This window comes from Aedes aegypti, chromosome 1 (genome assembly GCF_002204515.2).
Source record: "Aedes aegypti strain LVP_AGWG chromosome 1, AaegL5.0 Primary Assembly, whole genome shotgun sequence".
Taxonomy (NCBI): domain Eukaryota; kingdom Metazoa; phylum Arthropoda; class Insecta; order Diptera; family Culicidae; genus Aedes; species Aedes aegypti.
In genome coordinates, this window is record NC_035107.1 from 215,166,426 (window position 1) to 215,191,947 (window position 25,522).

The 25,522-nt window shown below is 38.9% G+C and overlaps 1 protein-coding gene across 1 annotated transcript in view; it reads left to right on the forward strand.

The window, feature by feature from the left end:
* The first annotated feature begins 1,939 nt into the window (after positions 1-1,939).
* LOC5574629 overlaps positions 1,940-25,522 on the forward strand; it is a 56,645-nt gene continuing 33,062 nt past the window's right edge. The window contains exons 1-4 of the mRNA XM_021857538.1: positions 1,940-2,085; positions 2,152-2,523; positions 16,398-16,946; positions 17,015-17,236. Coding sequence (XP_021713230.1) covers positions 2,076-2,085; positions 2,152-2,523; positions 16,398-16,946; positions 17,015-17,236 — 1,153 coding nt within the window. The 5' untranslated portion in view covers positions 1,940-2,075. The remainder of the gene's footprint in view (positions 2,086-2,151; positions 2,524-16,397; positions 16,947-17,014; positions 17,237-25,522) is intronic.

Below are 25,522 nucleotides of genomic sequence, written 5' to 3' on the forward strand. Positions count from 1 at the left end.
ATTTTTAAATGATCTGGAAAAATTTGGCAAAATGATGATGAGATTCCGAAATAAATACGACAAACGAACTTACCGTTTCCTGTGGCAGCTTTTCTGGGAAGAATATCCTTTAAGGATGCTGTTTTTGATGTGAGCCAAACGCGGCACAATCGCGGAAAGACCGGTGTTGTGTTGGCGATGAATGATCTGTTCCCGGCATAATACATTACTGCTTTTCTCTCCAGAGTTTCACTTGAAATCCATAAACAAAGAAAGTCAAATTGTCACGACACTTGGATTAAAAAGATAAACTTGCTTGAACACGATGTGATGTTGATACCGAACTGAACAAAATGGCACTTTATTTCGAATAAGTCCCAAGCGTAGCGTGATTCGCTGCATAAGCACATAACAAAATAAATCGTGGATAAGCATGATAAGGTATAAAATATAATAATTTGGCGATTAACTTTTAAGCTTTTCAAAGATTAAAAGAACAAAATATTGGAAAAGTAATATTTCGTACACTAACTAGTATTTTCGTTTTTCTCCGTGTGGATCAATGCACGAGTTCACTAATTTGACGTTTGAGCGGTGCTGAATTCACTGGTTGCTATGGACCTGTGCACGAGTTCAATATTTGACGTTTTAGCGGTGCCGTATTATTTACGTGACCATGGCAACGAGTGAATTCGGCACCGCTCAAACGTCAAATTAGTGAACTCGTGCATTGATCCATGGACCGATGCACGAGTTCACTAATTTGACGTTTGAGCGGTGCCGAATTCATTGGTTTCCATGGTCACATAAATAACACGGCACCGCTAAAACGTCAAATAATGAACCCGTGCATCGGTCCATGGACACATAAATAACACGGCACCGCTAAAACGTCAAATAGTGAACTCCTGCATTGGTCCATATTGTGTTATAACACAGAATGAGACAAGGGTAAAGAGCTTAAAAAATTCTTTTATATATTGAGGATTTTGCCCTCCAATAGACTCACACCTAAATAATTTTGTCCCACCAAAATATTCTCCCACCATGTTTGCCATATATTGGATGGCGTCGTAGCTAACAAAACCAACAAGTAACGCACATGTAACGCATTATGTTGGATTGTACTTTGAATGCAAGGTGCGTGCTTCTATGAAAGTACCATATAAACTGATGTGTGATTATTTATTTTTCCTCGTTGAAGATGTGCACGATTTTCTATTCCTCAACTAAACGAACAATATTTATTTATTGATCATCTTATGTTTTTTTAGAGTCCGGCGGCGGTCATACGCCCGCAGCCGTTACAGCGAACTGACACCCGCAAGGTTAAATGAATGGAAAATCTTTCCCGCCTGAATTAAAAGCACGTGGTTTTCGCAGAATGACAGCAGTGCATCTATGTATTTGTAATAGATATCAGGAGTCACTGAAAACGATGAGTGTACTTGCTGTCTATTCCATGTACTGTGCTTCGAAGTATGTATGATCAGTGACCGCTGCGCTTATCTTTGAAGACATGGGTAGATAATCGCTATAATTGGATTTATCTCGAGACAGACAATATGGACTTATCCACGGTCTTCTTATATCTTCAACTTTCTTTTTCTTTTCTGCTCTAAATGCGGGCAATGTTTACATTAAATGACATCCGGACCAACATCCGGACAACGAATGTACACCGGATGAACATGAAGTGGGTGAATGCACAACGAAATCGTTCATTTGTAAACACGGCCCGCAGTAGAAGGTTTTCTTCCCGGTGGAAGAAGCAGCGTGACGTCATCGTAGATTAGTTCATATAGTACGCTAAGAAAATAGAGCACCAGATACAATCAAAACGGGTTTTCCGTGCACACGTGTATTGCAAACCGGATTATTGTCGGCTTGACTGTTAACTCTGGCGCTGCAGCTGTCAAAACGTCACCCGGCACTGAAAACCCCCCAAAACACTCAAGAAGTGCAAGAAGAAAAAACCGAAGAAACATCACCGTCGGCGTTCTCGCAGAATCAACGCCATTTGGAAAAAAGTTTCGTTTTTCTTTCCGAAAACCCTCTTAAAAGTGTAAATTTCCTGACGAATCGGCTTTGCAATCATGTCGCGGCGTAAGTTCACTGATAGATGATTGTTGCAGATGGTAAGGAATATGAAAATTTCCCCTTCATTTGCAGATATCACCGAGACGGATATCTCGCTGGATTACTCGTCGGAACCGGATGAGTACGAGTCGGAATACGTGCAGGATTTGCTCCTGGTGGCGGACCAGCACGAGATCTACGTGGGCAACACCGGGAAGGTGAACTTCGAGAAGTACTATTGCCTGTTCAAGCAGCATGGCTTCATGAAGGATATGACCTTTTGGCGGACGCATAATCATTTGTACCATTGCCGGGTGGTTTACCGAAGCAAGGCGGAAGCGGACAAAGCCGTGGAACAGATGAACAACCGCAAGTTCTTTGGGAAGCGCATCCGGGTGTGGCATGCGTTGGAACGGGTCGAGCTGGATTATGCGGCCGCCATCCGGATCGATGATATTGCACAGGGTGAGTCATTTTGGGGTGCTCGACATTAGGCATAGGGGTAATGAAGGCAATATGAGCCACCACGGAGAGTGTTTATCCAGTGGCACCCAAGATGCATCAAATAGCCATCGAAATGAAAACCGTAACAATATTCGTTTCAACACTCGAAATATGCACAAAAATGTACAAACATTAGGCTAATGTTTTGAAAATCTTATAATTTTGGCAGTTTTCAATTAAACCTTCAGGCAAGGGGTCATGCACAAATAACGTCACGCTCCAAGGAGCGAAGGGGATCAGGCACAACGTTACAAGCATTATACAATTTTTGAAACTCATCTATCAATGTTGTAGCCCTGAATTTTGATTCCATCAAGAGTTTCTTCAGAGATGTCACTTGGAATAAATTCCTCCAGGAGTTCCTCAAGGAATTTCATTACACGGAGACGGAATTCAACTCAATTTTGGGTTGTTTCAACGCAATTCCGTAGTTGAGCCCAATAACTCAATTTTGGCTAAATTTCCAAGGTCCTCACTAGGTAGTTTGGCTTTAATTCCACTAGAAAAATATACTCAATTTTGGGTTGATTTAACGCAAAATTGAGTTCTTTCGATGCAAACATAAGAAAAGTTGAATTTACCCAAATTTGGCTTATTGGGCCAAAGTACCCCCATTGGGTAGATGCAGGTCTCTCTATTTTTGACAACATTCGTGTGGGAGAAGGAGAAAACCGAGAGATTTTGGGTTGAAACTATAATCGATATACTTAATTTTGGGTAAAGTAAACTCAAAAATTAGGTAAAAATATTTCTCCGTGTAGGATTCCTTCTAGGGATACCATGAGGAATTCCTCTAGGGATTTTATCAGAAGTTTCATCAGGAATTTTTAAGGAATTCCTCCAGGAATTTCATCAAAAATTTCTTCAGAGATTCTACCTGTAATTCCTCCAGGGATCACTTCAGAAGTTCTTCTGGGGTTTACATCAGAAGTTCCTCAAGGGATCCCATCATAAGTTCTTTCAGAGAGTTCTCCTGGAATTCCTCCAGATGATTCTATTAGAAATTCCTCTAAGGATTTCATCATGAGTTCTTTCAGAGATTCCACTTGGAATTCCTCCAGATGATTTTATCAGGAGTTCCTCTAGGGATTCCATCAGAAGATTTTCTAGGGATTACATATGGAGTTCCTCCTGATGGTTGGAAACAACCGGAACAAAGTTTTAAGAGCAGAAAGAAATTATTTAACTAGCTTGAGTGAAGACTTGAACAGGAATGAAAAAAATTGCACCGTTGTTTATTAAAGAAAACTTCGGTTGCTAGGGAGACCATCGGTCTCCAAGGAGGTCATCAGCACACTGCGTTACCGATTTACTCCAACAGTTCTTTTAATGATTCCAGCAGGAATTCATTCAAGAATAAATTGAGGAATTCCTCCAAAGCTTCAATCAGGAGTTCCCCCAGGGACTCCCCTTGGAATTCTTCCAGAGATTATGTCAGGAGATGGTCAAAAGATCATATCAGGAGTTCCTCAAGAAATTCATCAGGATTTTTTCTAGATATATTATAAGGACTTCTTCTAGAGATTCTATCAGGAGATTCTATCATAGAATTCCTCCAGCACATACATCAGGAGTTCGTCAAGGATATATCCTTCCATATGCATATATTCATCAAGATTCTTCTAGGGAGTTCATTAGAAAGTACTCCTGAGATTTCACCAAAAATCTGATCAGGAATTCCGCCAGAAATTTTAATAGGAGGTCCTATAGGGATTCCATCAGGAGTTCCTATAGAAATTACATAAAAAGTTCCTTCAGAGATTCCACCTGGAACTTCTTCTGGGAATATGTCAAAAGTTCTTTTGGGGATTTTATCAGGAGTGCTTCAAAGGGTTTCATTAGAAGTTCTTTTAGATATTCCACCTGGAATTCCTCCAGGAGTTTCTACACGGATCAATTTAGGAATTCCTTCTGGGATTCCATTGGGAGTTCCTCCAGGGATTACATCTAGGAATTCCAACTGAATTTCTTCTGGAGTTCCTCCAGGGATCCCATAAGAAGTTCCTCTAGAGATTCTATTTGGAATTGTAACAGGAATTCTATCATGAGTTTCCGTAAGGATTCCATCAGAAATTCTTCAAGGGATTACATAAGAAGTTTTTCTAGGGATTTCATCAAAAGGTCTACTATTTTTTTCATTTCATTAGGTGTTTCAGCAGGGATTCCATCAGAAGTTTTTCCATTAGGAATACTTCTAAAATTCCATTAGGAATATTCCTAAGATTCCTTTAGGAATATTTCATGAAATTTATCCCGGAAATAATCAAAGGATGCCTCCCAAAATTCCTCAAGGAACTAATCTCGGAATTTCTCGAAGGATTCCTCTCGGAATTCCTCCCGGAATATCTCCAATGATTCTCGAAGGTTATCGGATATTACTCCAGGGACTTTACCTAAAATTTCTTATAAGTGTTTTACCACCGGAAATTTTCAAGGATTCCTCGCGAAATTCATCAAATTTCTTAAGGAATTAATCCCGGAATTCCTCCAGGAATTTTAAAGGAATTTCTCGCGAAATATCTCCATGAATTCGCGCGGGTTATCAGATATTCCTCCAGGAATTTCACCAGTCATTTCTCATAACGATTTTACCAGTAATTAGAGAATCCACCAATGTATCCTCCAGTTCCAGTTCCTCCTGGGATTCGAAAAAGGAATTCCTTTAGTGATTCCTCTATGGATTCTTTCAGTCATCAGCTAAGATTTCTCTAAGGATTACAACCAATCCCCTACATAAATCCTCCAGGGATTTTTCTAAGGATTCCACCAGAGGTTCCTCCATCAGGATGTCCATCCATCCGGGAAAAGCGGGAAAACCCGGGAATTACAAATGACCGGGGAAAATACGGGAAATACCCGAGAATTTTGAGAACACCCCGGGAAAATATGTATTTCAAACATAAGACTACCGGTTTCTATAAATTTCAAGCACTATGGGCGAAATTTCTTCCAGAAGGTGCACGACTGTCGTACGTCTCACTATCACTAACTTTTGGTGAGTTGGTAGAAATATAGTTAACCCTTTCTTTCTCACGAGTTTTTTCGTAGTTTGAAAATAGAAAATGTGATACAGTAAGGACCCGATTTTGTCAGCCCCTTGATGAATTTTAGGCTGACAAAATGGGGAACCTGCCAAATTGGGGCCATTTCATTTTGTTCCTGTTTTTCAAATGTTGACGTGTTACATGGTTACATGGACTTTTAAGAGGGCAATGGACATGGGCGTAGCCAGTTTTTTTCTTGTCAGGGGCTCTCTTCTCCCTCATATTGGTCATATCGATTTTTTCACTTTTAATAAAAGGCATTGCCATTGCCTCCTCTGGCTACGCCCATGCGTGCATGACATCAAACATCATCATAAACTTTAATGTGAACGTGGTAAAACATGACGATTACAACCTTTTGACAAATTTAAAATAAGCTGACAAAATCGGGTCAAAAAGCTGACAAAATCGGGGGCAGACAAAATCAGGGGCTGACAAAATCGGGTCAGTACTGTATCTGGATAAATCACCAGAACAAAAGTTGTAAAGTTTTACTCGAAAATATGAATAGAACTGAGAAAAATATGTATTGTGATGGATCACCTGTGATCCATTGGGAAGATAACTGCAACTAGGGTAAAAAAGAGACATCAATATTTTTTTCTATTTCATTGTTTTTACTCATACATTCTATTTGAACAGTGTGTTCTGCACACCTCTCGTCAATTCTGGAGGAAAATAAAAAGCTGGGAAGAAGTTTTTGTCTTTTTGAGACACCAGCAAACATCACACTTAGTGCATTTAACCTTCCAGTCGTCGCGTGGTTGACCACCGTCAGAACCACCACGCTGCTGTTGTGATCGAAATGCGAGGTTTTTTCACCAGTGTTGTACAAAATACAACAGCGCGACGACTGAAGTGTTAAATGATCTTAATGGTCATTGATATATGCACAGAACGGTATTCAACGGGCCAATGTTCTACTCCGTCATACCGTGCTTATAGCTATTGCTGCGTATGTTGGTTTGTTGATCGTCCTCAGCATCTTAAAATTTTCTTTCCATCTTAAAATCATTTTCCAATACATGATAAACTATCATCATGTTTTCGAAAAGAGAGGTTAGAACAGAATTGACTAAAATGTCGTTTTATTCCCTACGGATCACCAGTAATGCACCTAACTTTCCGCAAAATCAATAGTTTTGTGTAAAGAATATTCTAAAAACTCTACTGAATCTTGGAAAAATAATTCAATTGAGCTTGTTTTCAATTTTGTTTGTCATGTTCATATTACTTTGAAAATCCATTTAAATTAGAAAACATGCTGACTTTACTTCGGTTATTGTGCTATAACTAAAAATCCAAATGATTATTTTTGATGAAACTATGTACTTTATTTCATGAAACATATGTGAACATGTGGTGAAAAAATCGATATGATCTAACCTGTACAGTTTATATACGACATACGCAAAATGGTGGATCACCTGGGAAGAAAAGGGTTAACGATTAAGATCTATGAAACATTTCTAGCTTAGTGATTTCTGGCAAGGTTATTGGGGAGACTCTCGTTAAACTTATATTCGAATTGATTGCAAGTTTTTAATGTTAGCTGGAAGCAAAACGGGAATCAAATCGATAATTGACCAGTATCTTAAAAATCTTTCTGATAGATCACTGATATTGCTGTTAGTAGATTGTTAATAAAGTTTTAAGTGGATTCCAGAATAGATGCTTGGCTGATTCTGCCTGAAATTTTTAGTAGATTCGTAGAGTTGGAGAAAAGCTAAGCGAAACCAAAATAGGGAGTCGATGCCGGTTATGGACCCTTTGCGTATTATGGACCCCCTACAGAAAAACATAAAATTAACACTCAAAGCAACCTTTTTTTTTATGGTGTACTCAGCTGGAGCTGTATGACAGCTTCGTTGTCTGTGCTGGACCCCGTAGTGCAAATTTTTACCTCTACTTTTGCCAATATTTAGACGGAATAGGCTATGTTGCCCGCTTTAACACTATTTTGTTTGAATATTGTGCAGAAGTAGTTTTATTAAATTGTTTTAGCTTCAGTTTCCCTCCCGTTGTCGTGTTTGTATAGTCAGCCTTTAGTCCTGAGCAATTCGGATTCTTGTTTACGCATGGAGAAGCGGCATGAAAATATATGTTGTAAATGAATACACTTCTTGGAAATAACATACAGAGCTATAGGCCTTTTCATGTGACAGGTCCGTCTATGCATTTGTTTACATCGGTGGAGGACCGGTGCATACACGAGGCTGTCATTTTCATAGAAGAACTGTCAAAGAGCTTCCCGATCAGCTGTTTTGGAACGTCATGTGAATAGGCCCATGTTGTGGTCTATGTTGACAAATTGCAGCCCATATGTCATCTCCAAGCATCTTTTGACAATGATATACAGAGAATGTTAATTATATAGATTGCGATCGAATTTAAAAATGATAGCGATTTGATGGAAGATCCGTTTTCCCGAATGAACGTTATAGAAGTGAAAAACATGAAATGTGCTTCCATCTATACGCGAACAAGAACTATCTAAAGTGTCTCGTCATTTTTCAGGTCTTGTATGTCATGTATTCTCTTGTATTTTAGTCGTTTATGCTACTAGTCTGAAACAATGTCAATGATGTGTTCCAATCTATTCAAAACTATTGTTCTGATCTATCTCAAAATATGAGTCAAGTTAAAAAGTATTATCTTCCAAAGGTCGCGCTGGAATGCTAACCATTACAATTTCTAGGAGAGATGACTATCTATGTTGATAACTTGTAGTACCGATTCTAAGTTATAGATAATTATGAGAAGAAGTATCAAACCGAAATGTACTGTAAATGTGTTCGGTATGGTCAGCAATGTGTTTTATGTTCGTTGCTATTGTTCTGAGGTCTTCTCAAAATGAGAATTCAATTGAATAATGTCTCAAGTTAGTTTCCAGATTGGATAGGCTGTATTATCAGGCGGGTGAATATGCAGGGATCGAAAAGTTAAGTTGTTGTTTCAGTTTAAACAAAAATAGTATGCAGTATAATTTTTCTACTTAGCTTGAGACGCGGTCCATCGCTGGTCCGTTGAGTCCGAGGGACGTTCCCGTGGCCGGTGTACCGAGAAATAGAGAATTAGAAAATATATGTGATATCATCAAAGTGGTATATTCATAGACACTAACAAAGTGTCACATTTCAACTAATACCATAATACCTTAACTACAAATCCAAAAGCTACTTCTATGTTATTTCCACTACTACGCTCACGATAATTATGTTATGATCGTTAGAATAAAAACGATAGAGGTTACTACTACATAACAGAAATACTACCAAAAGAACGCTAATGTCGCCAGTGTTGGTGTGATAAATGCAAAGTAGTGCAAAAATGTTTAGAGAATTAAATAAGTTATAAATTATAGCATTTTGTTCAACAATATTATATCATATTATAAAAGACAGTAAAAAATTAAACATTTCATTAACAACAGCGTCATCAGTTTTCTAAATATTATACATATATCAATAACACTTCTAAACTATCTCAAATACCGCTACAACCTACCTTACTAGATAACGCAATACCGTAGAATGTCGTAATTCACATTTTAGAATATTTCTCAAAATCCATACCATCATATACAAATAGCAGTATGGGCAAATTTCAAATTTTTTCTTAAATTTCGACAAATATCGAACCAAATACGCGGATTTAGGCGATGCGCTGAATTACGGTACCTTACGGTATTACTAAGGTAATAATTACTACATTGTTAGTAAACCTAACATAAAAGTCTATTTTCAATGACCTGTGAGACGCAGAGACCACCCGCACCCAGTCTTGCGCCTCGTGGTCTACTGAAAAAGATGTATATTGAACTAATAATACTATTAGAAATAGTGCTACTGATGAAGGTGATCGTTGGTTTCCCAGTCTTGTTAGTGATTTGATTGTTAGTAGAGACTGGTAGTAGGCCCTGCCGGTCCCTCCAGCATTACGCGTAGTTATCTGGTGTTAGATCATACGACAGTAACTAAACTAATGCTGAAGGTGTGATAAATCAAGTGTAAAATATATTAAAGCATTGAAACACATGTCATTATATAACTTAAAACTATTAGACTAGCTTACATTTTATAAGTTATAATTACGATTAATTTTCGCGATCAATTATTAGCATTAGAGTAATTTCACAATATCAACAATATGTATTCACTTGATAAATCACCGTCAATCCCATCACCCAGGGGCAGGGAACACTCAAAGCAACCTTATTCCTATGAAAATCCACCGGGGGAACTTCGATTGCATTGTTAATCAGCAGTTTCAGGCAAAATATTTGATTTGAGACGCATAAATACAGATATTTGAACAGTTTTGTAAATGAAACCACACAAGAGGGTCCATAATACGCATTTGCAGGTGGGTCCATAATAGGCACGTCGGCAGCGAGCCGGATTACATGGGAATCAAACGGAGGGTCCATAATACGCAACGTCAGATTTGTAAACAATCCTATTATGGACCCTCCCGGAGTCGGGCATTCGGACAACAGTTTTTCAAATGCATATTTCGCTGGAAAAATCGAATGATTTTGTATGTTTCATAGACGTACTATGAACATTGAATTTGTTGTTAGAATCCACAAAACGTATATGCGTCTGAGATATCATTGTGGAAAAGCGTCTAGAATGAATTTCAGCTACTAAGGGGTCCATTACTAGCATTGAAACCCTATCCTGGACAGACTCATGAGAAGCAGTGATGAAGAGTGGCGAACATGTCTGCTGAACCGGAACAAAAAGAAAACAAAATGCTCGCGAGCATCAGAATGCTGCTTCACTCGCATTTGGGCAAACTACTTTTCCTCCGAGATTTCTGGTTTTCAGAGGGTTTTGACAACAAAATGGTAGATTATCATTTATTTGATGGATATACAATTGATTTGTCTGTCAAAACAATAATAAATCACACCTTGCTCGGTTATTCGCTGGTGAATGTTCGCGAACACACCAAGCCTGTTCGCGAGTGAGTCATGTTTGGTTTGCATTAGTTTACACTCGTGAGGTTCTTCGTGATGCAAACATTTCCACCACTGATGCTAAGTACCTTTTGGTAAATTTCTGGGGTTCTGAAATTGATTCTAGATTAAGCTTTTTCTGGGTTAGATACTAGTTTGACTATTACAAAGTTCTCATGAGGCCCCTGACGAGATTTTGTATGCATTTCTTCAAATTCACAACGAATTTTTTCAATCATTTTCAACAAAATTCATGGTAAAATCTTAAATGAATAAATAAACAGTAAGGTCCTTTATGTACTCTTGTACATTTTAGCGCAACATCATAGAATAAAACCTTGTTTTTTAGCTATGAATTAGTGTCCTAGATAATTTAAAATCAAATATGAGATGGTGCTCTGAGGCACTACCAGGAACATAGAGTACTTTATGACTTCATCGTATATTTTCAGATGTGTTTTTTTAAAACGCTTTTGTTGAACAAAAAATGTGGTGTATTTACTTAATCCTTTCCAAACAAGAATATCGATGATTATAGAACATATTTAGCAGATATTATCTATAAATCGTAACTCACTTCAAAGAGACTTTCTTCAAGCAAAAAAAAAAGTTTGCATATGCAACAGGTAGCATTTACATCGTTGCACTGCGCTCTGTAGAAGCGTCAAAGGGGTTCACGTTGGAAATTGATGGTATGCCGAAAAGCAGTTTCTTTCTTTTGTCAGGCAAAGCGGGACCTTACATTTTGAACACTTGCAATACGTAAAATGATTACGTTGATTGTATTGACGGCATCGTTGCCTATTGGCAGTTTCAGGCCAATGAGATAATCCATCATAACGAACATCTGTCGTTGGTGTTGCCTGCACAACCTTAGGTTTCTTCGTCTCAGCGGCTAGTGCTGCTTTCGATGGCCTTCCGATGGCAATATGCTTCCCTTATTTGATAAGGGAACTGGCGACATCCATTCGAAAGTTTAATAACGTCATATGTGCTTCATCCACTCTTTGGGAGCAATGACGACGATACAGGAGGCATGCATTCACTACACAAACGTCCAAGAGGTGTTGAAAAACTCGAAGGTAATACTTCTTTGTGCCTATGTCGGTTCTATAAATGGCTACCAACTGGTCGTTTAAATCGATACCTCCCATAGCTTGATTATAATCTTTGACGACTGCTGGTCTAGATATGTCCACAAATTGTTTTTCTCTTGTAGACCATCGTTTCACCTACGATAAAATAAATAAAAATAAAAAAATAAGTGAACAAATAAATTAAACTCATTTGGGTTACCGTATCTATAGGCTGAATATCATCGTATGTAGATATAAAGTGTATAACTTTGTTATCCATCCACTTGACAACCTTGATTCCATCATCAGATGTCCTAGAATCATGAGAGCCACGGCCATCTTTCTTCAGTTGTTCATCTGACTTCATAACGACTTTTGGTATGCGATTCTTTCTGATTGTACCAGTATATTCGAACCCACTTTGTTGTAATTCCTTAACAACAGCATATGAAGAAAACCAATTATCGGCGAATACCCGAAAGTGCTTATGTTGTTCCAGCGTAGAAACTAACTTTAGAACAATATCACCGCTAACTCCCATGCACTTGCAGAACCATGGCAGGTTTTCCCTTCATAAACTTCAAAATCATGTAAGAATCCACTTTTGCCTGCCCGTCCGGTTATTTTGATCCCAAACTTATGAGGTTTGTTGGGATTGTACTGTCGAATATTGCATCTGGCTTTTGTTGGAACCATTATTTCATCAATGCTCTGTTCCGGTTCCGGCTCAATTTTTAGAAAATTAGCCTTTACTGCATCAATGAAAAGACGTATTTTGAAAAGCTTATCGTATCCAGGTTTCCCTCTTTGCTTCATGGAGGCATTATCGTTGAAGTGGATGAACCGTTTTATTTCTTCAAAACGGTTCCGGCTCATAACATCTGCTATTGGCGCGTATCTTGTTTCCCCAGACCAGTACGTACGGAAAGATGGCATTTTTACAATGCCGGTTAGCAACAAGATCCCTAAGTATTGCTCGAATTCACCACAAGTTATGAATGCATCCTCACCGGTTTCTTGTTCAGCATATTTGTTGGTCTCAGAGGTTATATCCCAAGTAACAATTTCAATGCTTTTTGAACTTAGATGTTATTTATGGAGGTTTTATTAGAGATGCATTAAATCCTGACACATTTTTTACAGCATTGAAAAGTGCTAAACGGTCTTTTCAGCAAAAACCACTTTAAAATGTTCTGTAGATACCTATAAGTGCTTCCGCTAAAACTTATTTGTCGGCCAAATTTGTTGATAATAAATTGAATTTTGAAGAAGCTGTGTAGTGTCTATAAAAACCTAAACTTAAAACCTCATCACATTTGTCTTTCAAAGACATCGATAAAACTGACAAGATTGCACTAAGTCATGTTAAAACCTTCTTAAATCTCAACTGTCTGATGTTATTGGAATGCATTACCAATATCATAATGTCGATAATTATAATTCCCTACATGGAATATGAGTTAATCAGAACACGAAAATAGAAATGGCAAATAGTCATTTCGTACAATTATCTGATTACCGTGTGTAGAATATTTTTTCCATGCTTGCCTGAACTTCCCGTTCTAGTAAGACAACGATACCGCACACAACAGATGAGCTACACGAACAAACTTTCAATTTTAAGGCACGTATCATTTACCGTTTTCTGCATCAGTACAACCGATGAACCACGGGTCTTATCACAACAATTTATTAAAGTAAAACCATAAATAGATACGTAACAAAGCAAATATAGTTCATTAAAATACATCACAAAATCATATCTTCCGATTTGTTTATCTTTTCTGAGCGCATTAAGTTTAAGCCAAGGGTCCCAAAAAACCTATTTGTCTTAGCACAGAACAAATAATCTGATTTAGGAATATTTTAGCCAGTGGAGGGTTTTGCGAAAGGATTCATTAGATCAAAAGCTCTCATGAATGATTATATTTTACGGAATAATCACTAATTGGTCTTAAACCATCCCAGACAAAACTAGCAAGATTTAAATGGACGGAATCCATTTTTACTGTCGCTGTTTTGGGTTCATGCGTGGGAAATTTCAATATGTGATTGTGATGAGCATGCTATCATTGAAAATGTAATGAAATAAAATATTAGATAGTTAATTATGATGCTGTAATTGTGGCGCGTTGTTGTAAATCGATAAATTGTGTGTAGTTCCACCAGTAAATTTTCTTTGGCGGAAATTTCACGCGATGGAAAGGAAATTTACTGCCACGCAAAAAATGATGATTTTATTTATTATTATGATTCGGCAGACATCATGATGATTTCAATATCATAAAAAAGGTTATGATTTATAAACAACTCGTTGGCTGCTTTTTGTTCAATCATAAGCTCTTAACGTTGGTTTTATTCCGTATTTTAGGATATCGCAAAAGATCTAATACCGCTAGTTGAGCTCAATAAGACTATAAAATAGCTCTTATGTATGTTTTATAGTACACTACAAGAGTAGATGTATGCATACGGTGCAAAACCAAAAAGGTTAGAAGCGGTTTTAAGGTATAGTCTTAACAACCTCCTGTAGTGTGGGCCTCTTCCGGTTTAACGGAGTTTTATCAAAGGTTTATTAAGGTTGTTAAGTCTAAAATGAGTTGTAACGATGTGGTGGTAACAACAGCTTGAAGTAAATGAAAAAACTAAAAATGTTACTTGGGATCGGTTATAATATTTTTGTCCATAAATAGCGAGAAATATTGGTAAGGCGTCATCGGTTTTCTAGGAGGTGCAGGATATGTACTATCACAGTTCGGAGGCGTCACAGATACATGTTCGTTTTTACTCCACTTTGGGACAGACTGACCAGTTTTCCGGGAATAACGTTTTTTCTTGGATCGAGTTAAGACTGATGATTGTATATCTTTCTTAGAAGAACTGGGTCGTTCCTTATCTTCCTCTTTACCTAACTCGGTACCTGAGTCATCCACTTCAGACGTATAATCAAATACTTCAATGTTTTCCGGCAGTGGAAGCACCGTCAACTGGTTTACTTCATCTTCATCGTCGCTCATATCAAAATTCTCCACTTCCGATTCATCTCCTTCGGGGACAATGATGAAGTGCACGGTATCGGAATCTGTAATATAGTTGTAAAGATAAACCGCTTACGATACGATTATAATTTTAAACTTACTTCTGGATCTAATCGATTTCGGAACGCGCCTGGAGATTTTCGCCACCTCATCTGTAACTTCGTCAAAGCCACTCAAAGCACCTGAGTCTTCATCGGCAAATCCATTAAAATCGCTCTCTGCATCACTTTCGTAAAGATTTGCCATATTTCTGAAAGATTTTTCAGTAAAATTCGCGAACTGAGCTGAGCTATGTTGAGTGTAAACAATGATGACATTTCGATACTAAACTTATTTTGTGCGCCGAGCGCCCAGTGGTGCATATGTGCACCATACAAATTTCATCAAACTCAATGATTGCGAAACAGAAATGTGCACTTCTGAACATATATTAGAACAAATAAAAAGTAAATCTATTGGAAAATAATTTTAGTGTAACTCTCGGGATTAATCCTCTGTGTTGTATCAAGCTTAGAAATCATGCAATATTTTTCGGGCGGTAAAACCCATTACTTCATACATTTTTTTCGTAAAAGAATATGTTCAATGTATTTACATCCATAAAATAAGGTATTGAAGTGAAAGAGGAGATGTTTAGCTATGAAGTAGTGTGAAAAGAATTGATTGTTTTTCGTTATTTTAAAAATTACAAAGGTTGAAAGTTTTGGTGCTCTACAGACACCATGGGCGGGAGAGGGTTAAATCCAACATGAATTTTACTAGATCAAGATTTTCTTCAGGAATCACGTAATTAATGGGCGATCCCTAATGGCATGGCTATTAAACATTAAATTTTCTCTTTTGTGGAAGTTAAGATACATAGACCAGAAATTTGTTTATGTAATTCCAAAATCTTTCTGAACTTCCTATGAATTCTAGGGGGTGGACGGTCCTTAAGATACCGTAATCTGGGTTAATTCCAATATTATTTTCAATACGGTATGCATAGGGTGCCGGTGCCATTAGTGGACTACCTAAGCTTTAAAAAATCAAAACATAATAACGAAAAGCCTTAACAGAGATCTTTTGGCGTCAACCGAAAGATTTCAACCTCTACTATATGAAAAAAATATAAAAAGAGGGATAACATTTTTTTTGAGCAAAAAATCGCATGAGCCACTATTGGTACACGTGTTCCAGTAGTTGCGCTAGTGCTCCAGTAGTAGACGTTTGGGAATTATACAAGGAATTTCAAGTAAAATAGTTAATTTTAACATAGGTTTAATATAGCATCTAATATCTTTTGAATGAAGCATAAAGATTATCTCTGGGACTTTTCTTCATTTTTATACATCCATTTTAGAAAACTGCTTCCATCCGTTGATCCACTACTGGAACACGACGGCAACTACTGGTGCAAGAGAGCAATTTTTTTTACGTTAACCTAATTATTTATATGACTCTTTGATAAAATAAAAAAAAGCTAAAATTTGGTAAATCGACTAAACTAGAGGCGATCTCACCAAAAAAATAGCGCATGTCGTTTTTATCGAAAAATGTACGTTTTATTCCATAGTCCAATCTACTGGTACCGGCTACATGTTATCTTACGCCAAACGTCATCCTGCCTAACATCCTTCTGCCTAACGTCTTTATGTCTAATGGGGTCTACTCTGTTTGTTTTTGAGGAGGTTTTAGTGTTGTGAAACTGATTGATCTTTTCCGGTTTTTGCAGACGTAACTGAGGAGGATATTTTCGAACATTTCCTGACCTGTGGCGATATTCGTTTTGTGGTGAAGACCGGTTTTGCTGCATACGTTCAGTTCGCACATTCTTTCGCTGCGTCCCACGCACTTGGACTGGAAATGATTCTGAATGGGGATCCGTACACGTTGTGTAGGATAGCGGCGGACGATCGGATCGACCACGCCCAGGTCATTGAGAATATGAAGGACATCAAGTACCGGAAGCCGTACGTGATGGTGGAGAACTATCCGGAGTTGCCGTTTGAGGACCTCGCTCGCTACAAGAGCAACTTCGAGTCGATTGCCCCGGTGAGGCATTTCAAGATTGCACCCACCGGAGATAACACGGTTACACTGGCCCTGTGTATGGACCGGGCGGACGATCGGGATTTGGTGATAGGTCGCTTTAACGGTGCAATCATCAGCGATAAGAAACTAAAGGTGTACATGGCGCCGGGTAAAGCCCGGATGACGCCGGCCCACGTGGCCAAGTATGCCATTTGCAAGAACTCGATCACGGTGGATAACGTCCGTCCTTGTAGGTGGTTCTGGGTCGCAGACTCATGGGCAGGTAAACTGATTGCTTTTCTCATTATTCTCTGGCAGATCTCAAAGACTACGACGTCAGCATGTTGTTCCGAAGATGTGGTTCAGTCAGCTTCCTGGAGAAGATCGAGAACCGATGGGTCGTCTGCTTCGATAGCCCTTCGGCGGTTTCTCTGGCTCGCAGTTATCATCAGTTCATGTTGTACAGGAAGCAGATGAAAGTGAGTAATTTGACGCAGGAAACTTTTCCGGCTTCGAAGAAAATCCAACTGCGTGATCCTGGTGAGTATACTATTAGATGTACACTACACTCCATAAATGCCGAGTCGAATCACCAATTATTATCGAAATGTTAAGCATCACCTAAAACCAGGATATTAATGATGAGATATCTCGGGATCATTACTATCTACAATGTCGCGGTCTTCGGCAAAGTTGTTCAGAACCCTTATAACGTTCACTGAGCGGGATTTTGTAATGTTACTGCTATGTATCAGAAGACCATTCCCCACTAATTAGAAGGTTTGTGCCATCATCCTTTTCGAGCCTATTTCATCATCTATCCGATGGGAGAGTAAAGGGAAGGGATAGATGCGATGAAATAATGGTGGGATCAGGCTTTCCAAATGTACAGCCTCGACACGACAGCAGCCGAAAATACCGAACCGACAGTCGCTGTGTGTTTTCACTGCCTTTTGCTGCTGTACGTTTCGCGTCACACATGGAATGTAATGGCAATCGTGCTCATACGCATGAATGTTGGCTGTATTGGAACAGTCTCTACCAAACAAACTCAGCTGATAGCATTCGTGAGCATTCCATAGTGAGCCGAACGGGCTGTTTCATATTACACCCACCGAAGGGCTGTAACAGTCTTCGGCTACTCGAGCCAGCTGTCGCGAGAATGCTGTCGTGGGCTGTCATGAAATTTGAGATTCACGCTAAACATTTTACACATGAGATTACAATATTGTACTAAAGTGTGGATATCCCTCCCCTTGCCGCGATGGGAGGGCATAATCCATTAGCACATATGATGGAAACCAAAGGCGTAACCTGTAGTGGTGGTATCACATTTTGGCATTTTTTGCTTAAAGCCGCGTTATAATTCATATGGCATAGACACAATAATATCTCGGATGTGATCCAACGGACATTCTGCGTCATTGATAGAATTGATGCCCATTTCAAATAATTAATCTATTAGAAGTGGACATTAATACTATTGGTGACGTTCAGTTTGCCTTTTGCTAAACCAGAATGATCCGTAGCCACTCTTACTATTAGCTAGCTAGATACATCGTTATCATGTACGACGTAGGGAATACTTAGGAACTCTTAGGAAAATGACTAGTAGATTTACTGAGTAGAAACTTGGGGAAACTTGGCAAAAGCCAGACCGAGGATTCAGCCTTGACAAGATAAGCTGTCAGGCAGCTCCAACTGAATACCATACAAAAAAAAAGATTACAATATTGTACAAAAAGTGTGAATATGAACTAAATTGGAGTAGAAAGATATGAAAGGCATTGATGATATAATTATTTTTAACAATATGTTCGCCTTCTAATTGCATAATCTAGTGGATGCATAGCAAACGTTTTGAACATTCAAAAAAATAAGTGTGAAAAAATTTAAGCGTGACGTATCACACTCCTCAAAATACAGACCACGAGAGGCCCCGACATCATATGGGTGTACAAGACATGTTATGAATGAACAACCGAGCTTATTTTCTAACTGAACAATTGAATCTAATGATTGATGCAATGTTCAAAGCCACCACTATGACTGATGCAGTCCAAGTAGGTGTAAAATTTACATATCAAATTGTTATTGGATTACGTTTTTCTAATGGATCCAAATAATAATTTAAATATTTTAAATTGGAATGCTCGTTCTCTGAATGGTAAAGAGGACGAGCTGTTTAATTTTCTTACGGTTAATAACGTGCATAGCTATATTATAGCAGTTATTACCGAAACGTATTTAAAACCTGGATCTAAACTCAAAAGAGATCCTAACTTTTTTGTTTATCGTAATGATCGACTTGATGGGGCATGTGGGGGAGTTGCAACCATCATTCATAGGCGTATAAAACATCGACTGTTTTCATCATTTGAAACTAAAGTTTTTGAAACTTTAGGTGTTTCTGTTGAAACACAGTTTGGTAAATATACTTTCATAGCTGCCTATTTGCCTTTTCAATGCTCTGGACAGCAAGTTAATTTGCTCCAAACTGACTTGCGAAAATTGACTCGCAATAAGTCAATTTTTTTTGGTATTGGTGACTTTAATGCCAAACATCAGTCATGGAATAATTCTCAAAGTAATTCCAACGGCAGAATTTTATTTGATGAGTGCTCTTCAGGATATTTCTCAATTCAATACCCTGATAGCACTACAAGTTTTTCCTCTTCTAGAAATCCATCTACGATTGATTTGGTCTTAACCGACTCTAGTCATCTTTGTAGCCAACTGATTACTCATGCTGATTTTGATTCTGATCATGTCCCTGTTACATTTCAAATATCCCAAGAAGCGATTCTCAATCCTATCAGCTCCACTTTCAATTATTTTCGAGCCGACTGGAATATATATGAAACATTTATTGACTCTAATCTTGATGTTAATATTCCCTTACAAGCAAAACTTGATATTGACAATGCTCTTGAAACTTTAACAAATTTCATTGTTGAAGCCAGGAGCATTGCAATTCCAAAATGTGAAGTAAAATTTGAATCCGTGATTATAGACGATGATCTTAAACTCTTGATCCGTTTTAAAAACGTGAGGAGAAGGCAATTTCAACGCACTCGCGATCCTGCTATGAAAATTATATGGCAGGATTTGCAGAAAGAAATCAAGAAACGTTTTGCTCAATTAAGAACAAACATTTTGAAAATAAAATTTCTCAATTGGACCCTGGCTCTAAGTCCTTTTGGAAATTATCAAAAATCTTGAAAAAACCTCAGAAGCCAATACTGGCATTGAAAGAAGAAAACAAATTATTACTAACTAATTGCGAAAAAGCTCAAAAACTTGCTATGCAGTTTGAAAGTGCGCACAATTTTAATTTAGGACTTACTAGTCCAATTGAAAATCAAGTTACTCAGGACTTCGAAAATATTCTCAATCAAGAGAACGTTTTCGAAAATGCCTGGGAGACTGCTTTGGAAGAAGTGAGAACTATTATTAAAAAATTCAAAAATATGAAAGCTCTTGGCGATGATGGAATTTTCTTCATCCTCATCAAGAAACTTCCAGAAAGTAGCTTATCATTTTTAGTTAACCCGTATAGGCCTGAGTGAACGCAAAAATACTAAAACACTCATCCATTATGAATTCGCTGAGCGGTGAGGGTTTTAGGATTTTTGCGTTTACTCAGGCCTATACGGGTTAATATATTTAACAAATGTTTTCAATTAGCATATTTTCCTAACTAATGGAAAAATGCTAAGGTTGTTCCAATTTTAAAACCAGACAAAAATCCTGCAGAAGCTTCTAGCTATCGTCCAATCAGTTTGCTTTCCTCTATCAGCAAACTCTTTGAAAAGGTTATTTTGAACAGAATGGTGGCCCACATCAACGAAAATTCAATTTTTGCCAATGAACAATTCGGATTCCGCCATGGACATTCGACCACTCATCAACTTTTACGTGTAACAAATTTGATCCGTTCCAACAAATCTGAAGGCTATTCTACTGGTCTTGCTCTTCTAGACATAGAAAAAGCATTCGACAGTGTTTGGCATGAAGGTTTGATTGTAAAATTAAAAAACTTTAATTTTCCAACATACATTGTTAGAATAATTCAAAGTTATCTGTCAAATCGTCCACTTCAGGTTAATTATCAGAACTCCAGATCTGAAAGACTTCCTGTAAGAGCTGGTGTTCCTCAAGGCAGCATTTTGGGACCAATATTATACAATATTTTCACATCTGACTTTCCTGAGTTACCTCAGGGATGTCAAAAATCTTTGTTTGCGGATGACACAGACCTCTCCGCCAAAGGACGAAGTCTGCGTGTCATCTGTAGTCGATTGCAAAAAAGTTTGGATATTTTTTCTTCATACTTGCAAAAATGGAAGATTTCTCTTAATGCTTCCAAAACTCAACTAATAACATTCCCACATAAACCAAAAGCTCTTTATTTGAAACCTTCAAGTAGACATGTTGTCACGTTGAGAGGGTTTCCAATAAATTGGTCAGATGAAGTTAAGTATCTATAATAATTTCAGGCAAAAATCGTTACAATCTTCTATTGCCACGATTAATGCGTTATATGTTTAGGTTAAGTTAGGTAAAGTATATTCAAATATTTTTTCTCTTATAAGCAGATGAAATCAACTCACCTGTAAAAAATCTGAACTGCTACGGCAAATGAAATGTAATATGTTGTTAACAAAATGTTAATAAAATCTTAAATTTGTTTTACCAAATTAGGATGATAGTGTTGTCTAATAACACAGAACATCTAGATATAAGAAAAAATAATAAAAAATAATAATAATAATGGACCGATGCACGAGTTCACTATCTGACGTTTGAGCGGTGCCGTGTTTTTTACGTGACCATGGCAACGAGTGAATTCGGCACCGCTCAAACGTCAAATTAAATTAGTGAACTCGTGCATTGGTCCATAATAAAAAAAAACCGAGCTTGTCATCGGTAAACGAACGCACAACAGGCAATGTGATCGGACTGCCGTGTGCTGTAAAAGATGGCATTGTTGAATGTCGCATGACCACCTCATGGTAGGCTGTCATGGATAGTTCATTCACAAGGCTGTCGTGGGAAGCATTTGATGACAGCCGTCGAAATGGACCAATGCACGAGTTCACTAATTTGACGTTTGAGCGGTGCCGAATTCACTCGTTACCATGGTCACGTAAATAACACGGCACCGCTAAAACGTCAAATAGTGAACCCGTGCATAGGTCCATACTGTCGTGAGGCGATACATTAGGAAAGCCTGGGTGGGATCCCTTAAAGAGAGAAAATCACATAAGCGAAATGAGAGCATCTATGGAGCTGCATGCATGGGAAGTGGTGGAAAAATGAACACCTTGCCTTTTATCGAGAAAAAACAAATTTCGATAAATTTTTATCACACCACTACGATTTATAGCATAAATCAGAGTGTTCGAGTTGATACGTAGGTCAATTGAAGTGAAAATATCAACGAAAACTAAGATTTAAGAAAACCACGTTTGAAAATTAGAACTGACGTAACTTTTAGCTCGGAAGACTTTAGGTTTTTCAGTGAGGTGAATATCGTTATGATATGAGGTCGAATCTGATACCTATAGAATTCTCTTTGAATGGGTTACAATCATTAATAGATATACTTTCGGTAGAACAATAAATTTTTTCAGAAATATTTGTTTAGCTCACGTTTTTTACATGATGTTCATTTTACCACCAACAGCTGTTCATTTTACCGACATAGTGCAGGTAAAATGAACATTTACATCATTTTTTGCTAGCGACAAAACTTTGTGAAAATTCAGCTATATTAGTATGAATTCGTGTTGCTGCTATAGATAACATCCCTGTTTTTGATTTAGAGGGATAGAACTGTAGAAATTCTTCGTTTTTCTATCAGAAACAAGATGATTTCCTTAAGGTGTTCATTTTACCACCTTTTCCCCTACCACAATAGGTTCACACAGTGGACAAAAATAGATTCTGAACGGCACCTAGTTCATGCGGCTGATTGCGGTTCTCGAAAATCGTCACATGCCATGGAAAACACATCGAGAAATATAATGGTCGAATGGTGATATTTTTATGCACTCGAAAGCATGAGAGCTTTCTTTGCCAAAGTTGTCATTTTCGCATTCGTATATCGTGTGGCAAGTACGATGATACTCTCTATGCCCAGGGAAATCAAGGAAATTTCCATCACGAAACGTTCCTGGACCGACCGAGAATCGAACCCAGACACTTCCAGCATGGCTTTGCTTTATAGCCGCGGACTCTAACCACTCGGCTAAGGAAGGCCCCAGCTGTTCCTAAGCTTGCCGGATTCGTACGATACCCTCGTGACGGCGCTGGAAAACATCGATGAAGATGACCTCAATTTGGATTTGGTCAAGCAACGGCTGCTGGCGGAAGAGCTAAAACGTGCTGATCGTCAGGACCCGTTGAGGACCGACCGGCGGCGTTTGTGGGTCACCAGTGGAACAAGCATGGTGGCAAATTCAAGGGAAAATGCCACAAGTGCGGTCAAACCGGCCACTTGAAAACGGACTGCAAAAAGAAGGAAGGTCAAGCTGCAGCGTGTCAGAAACGGATAAGTTTCATGGCCAACCGCGATGCGCCAACCACGCCGAAATGCAACGTCATCAATTTCAAATTAGACTCCAGGGCGAGCGACCATTTGGTGAATGTCAAGACGTTTTTCAACGTGATGGAAAGGCTGCCATGCCCGGTGGTGATAAACGTGGCCAAGGACAGCGCAGTCTGATAGCAAAGGAAGTAGGCGCGATTAGCGGCATGAGCAATCGTGGTGTCCCCCTGAACATGCACAAGGTGTCGAATAGAGTGATGCAAATTTTGAAATGTTTGTTCCCCTATGCTTAAACAATTATAATCATGGTAAATAGCATTCTCCCAAAGTTTGAAGTGATTCGGAAGAAATTTGACTGTGCACAAGCCATTTGAAGTTTATATGGAGATTACTATGGAAAACGCCAATCTTTTGTGTTCAGCCCTCTATCTCTTTGTCATAATATTTTATGGAAAAGTGCGCAAATTCTTCTAATGTGAAATTCTCTTAGCTACAACTTTGCTGAAGACCACTTTTTGATTGGACCTCAAGATAAATTGTTATTCATCATCCTAAAGTTGGTTTGCATGTAGCATGCTTCACAAACTGTTCGGCAGGCAACAGTGGTGCTCCTGGCGGGAAGAATAGATCAAAGTAATCCAGGCTACTATGTTCTACAGCAAAAAAGCAGTGTTGCTCTGAAAGTAATTGAATGATCATCTCAGCATGATTTACACTTTGTTATCAAAAATAACAAATTATCCTTACGTCCAATCGAAATGTGGTCTTCGGCAAAGTTGTAGCTGGGAAGTTTTCACATAAGATGAGTGTAATCACTTTTCCATAGAATATTATGACGAGCAGTTAGAGGACTGAACACAAAAAGTTTGTCTTTTCCATAGTAATTTCCATATAAACTTCAAATAGCGTGTGCACAACCAAATTTCTTCCGAATCATTTCAAATTTTGGGAGGATCATTTTCATCATGATTGACATCGTTTAAGCATAGGGGAGCAAAAACTTCAAAATTTGCATCAGTCTAGTGTCGAACCTTCGAGACAATCTGCTGTCGGTAAAAGAGTTGGCTGCTGGTGGCGTCGAGGTGCTGTTCCTCAAGAAACAAGCGGTGCTCAAGAAGGATGAAGAAATCGCAACCTGTACGAGATCGAAATAAAGGTGAGTGGCTCAACTACTAACGTTTGTCATGTAGATCGAAACGATCTGTCGCCATCTCGGCCAAGGTGGCATGGCCAAAATCATGCAGAAGCAGTTGGCAACTGGCGTGGACTTCAAGCCGGGACAGAATCAATTCTGCGCTGCCTGTGCTCAGGTAAGCAGTGTCGAGAACCTTTCGATGGCATACGTGTGCGAGCAAAGTGGCCCCTCGAGCGCGCGGCCCCATCAATCCGCCTGCCTGGGATAGATCGAGATATTTTGTTTCGTTCATTGACGACAAGACGCACTTCGCCATTATCTACCTGATGAAGCGGAAGTCTTCGAGAAGTTCCAGGAGTACGAAGCATTTGTGACCGCACAGTTTGGATTGAAGATCAGCGTGGATCAAGGCTGTGAGTATGGTTCTACAGCGCAGAAAGGCTTCTACAAGAAAAAGGGCATCCAAATCGAAGCCACTGTTGCCAACACGCTCCAGCAGAATGGCGTAGCCGAGCGGTTCAATCGGACACTGGTGGAAAAAGTGAGGACCAAGCTGATCGATTCGTCGATGCTGAAAGCCATGTGGTGTGAAGTGGCACTAACGGCGGTGTACGTGGTGAACCGCAGTCCAACAGCAGCGTTGTCGGGAGACACCACACCGCCGGAATGTTGGATCGGATCCAAACCGGATTTGTCGAAGTTGCGCGTATTCGGATGCAAGACATAAGCTTGGGTCCCAACTCAACGCCGGAAGAAATTGGACGTCAAGAGTCAGGAAGCCATCATGATCGGTTACGTCCCCAACGGATATCGCCTTTGGAACCGAAAGTCCAGGAAGGTGGTGATTGCTCGTGACGTTCGTTTCGACGAAAACTATTTCCCATACGCTTCTGAAAGGAGGAAAGATGAGAAATCGTTAGTAGTGCTACCATCGTACGAGCAAGAGGAGGAAGCAGAACCAGCAAACGAGCTGGTGATTAAGGCTGGACCAGCAGATGAACCGGTGCCGGTGAGGACAGTTATCACGAAAATACCAATGATTCCGAGGAGTACGAGCTTGCTGACCCTACTACCGCCGCGCTCCCTTCGCAAACAGATAGACGCGCTGCTAAGGGCGAGTCGTCGAGGCGACGCGAAC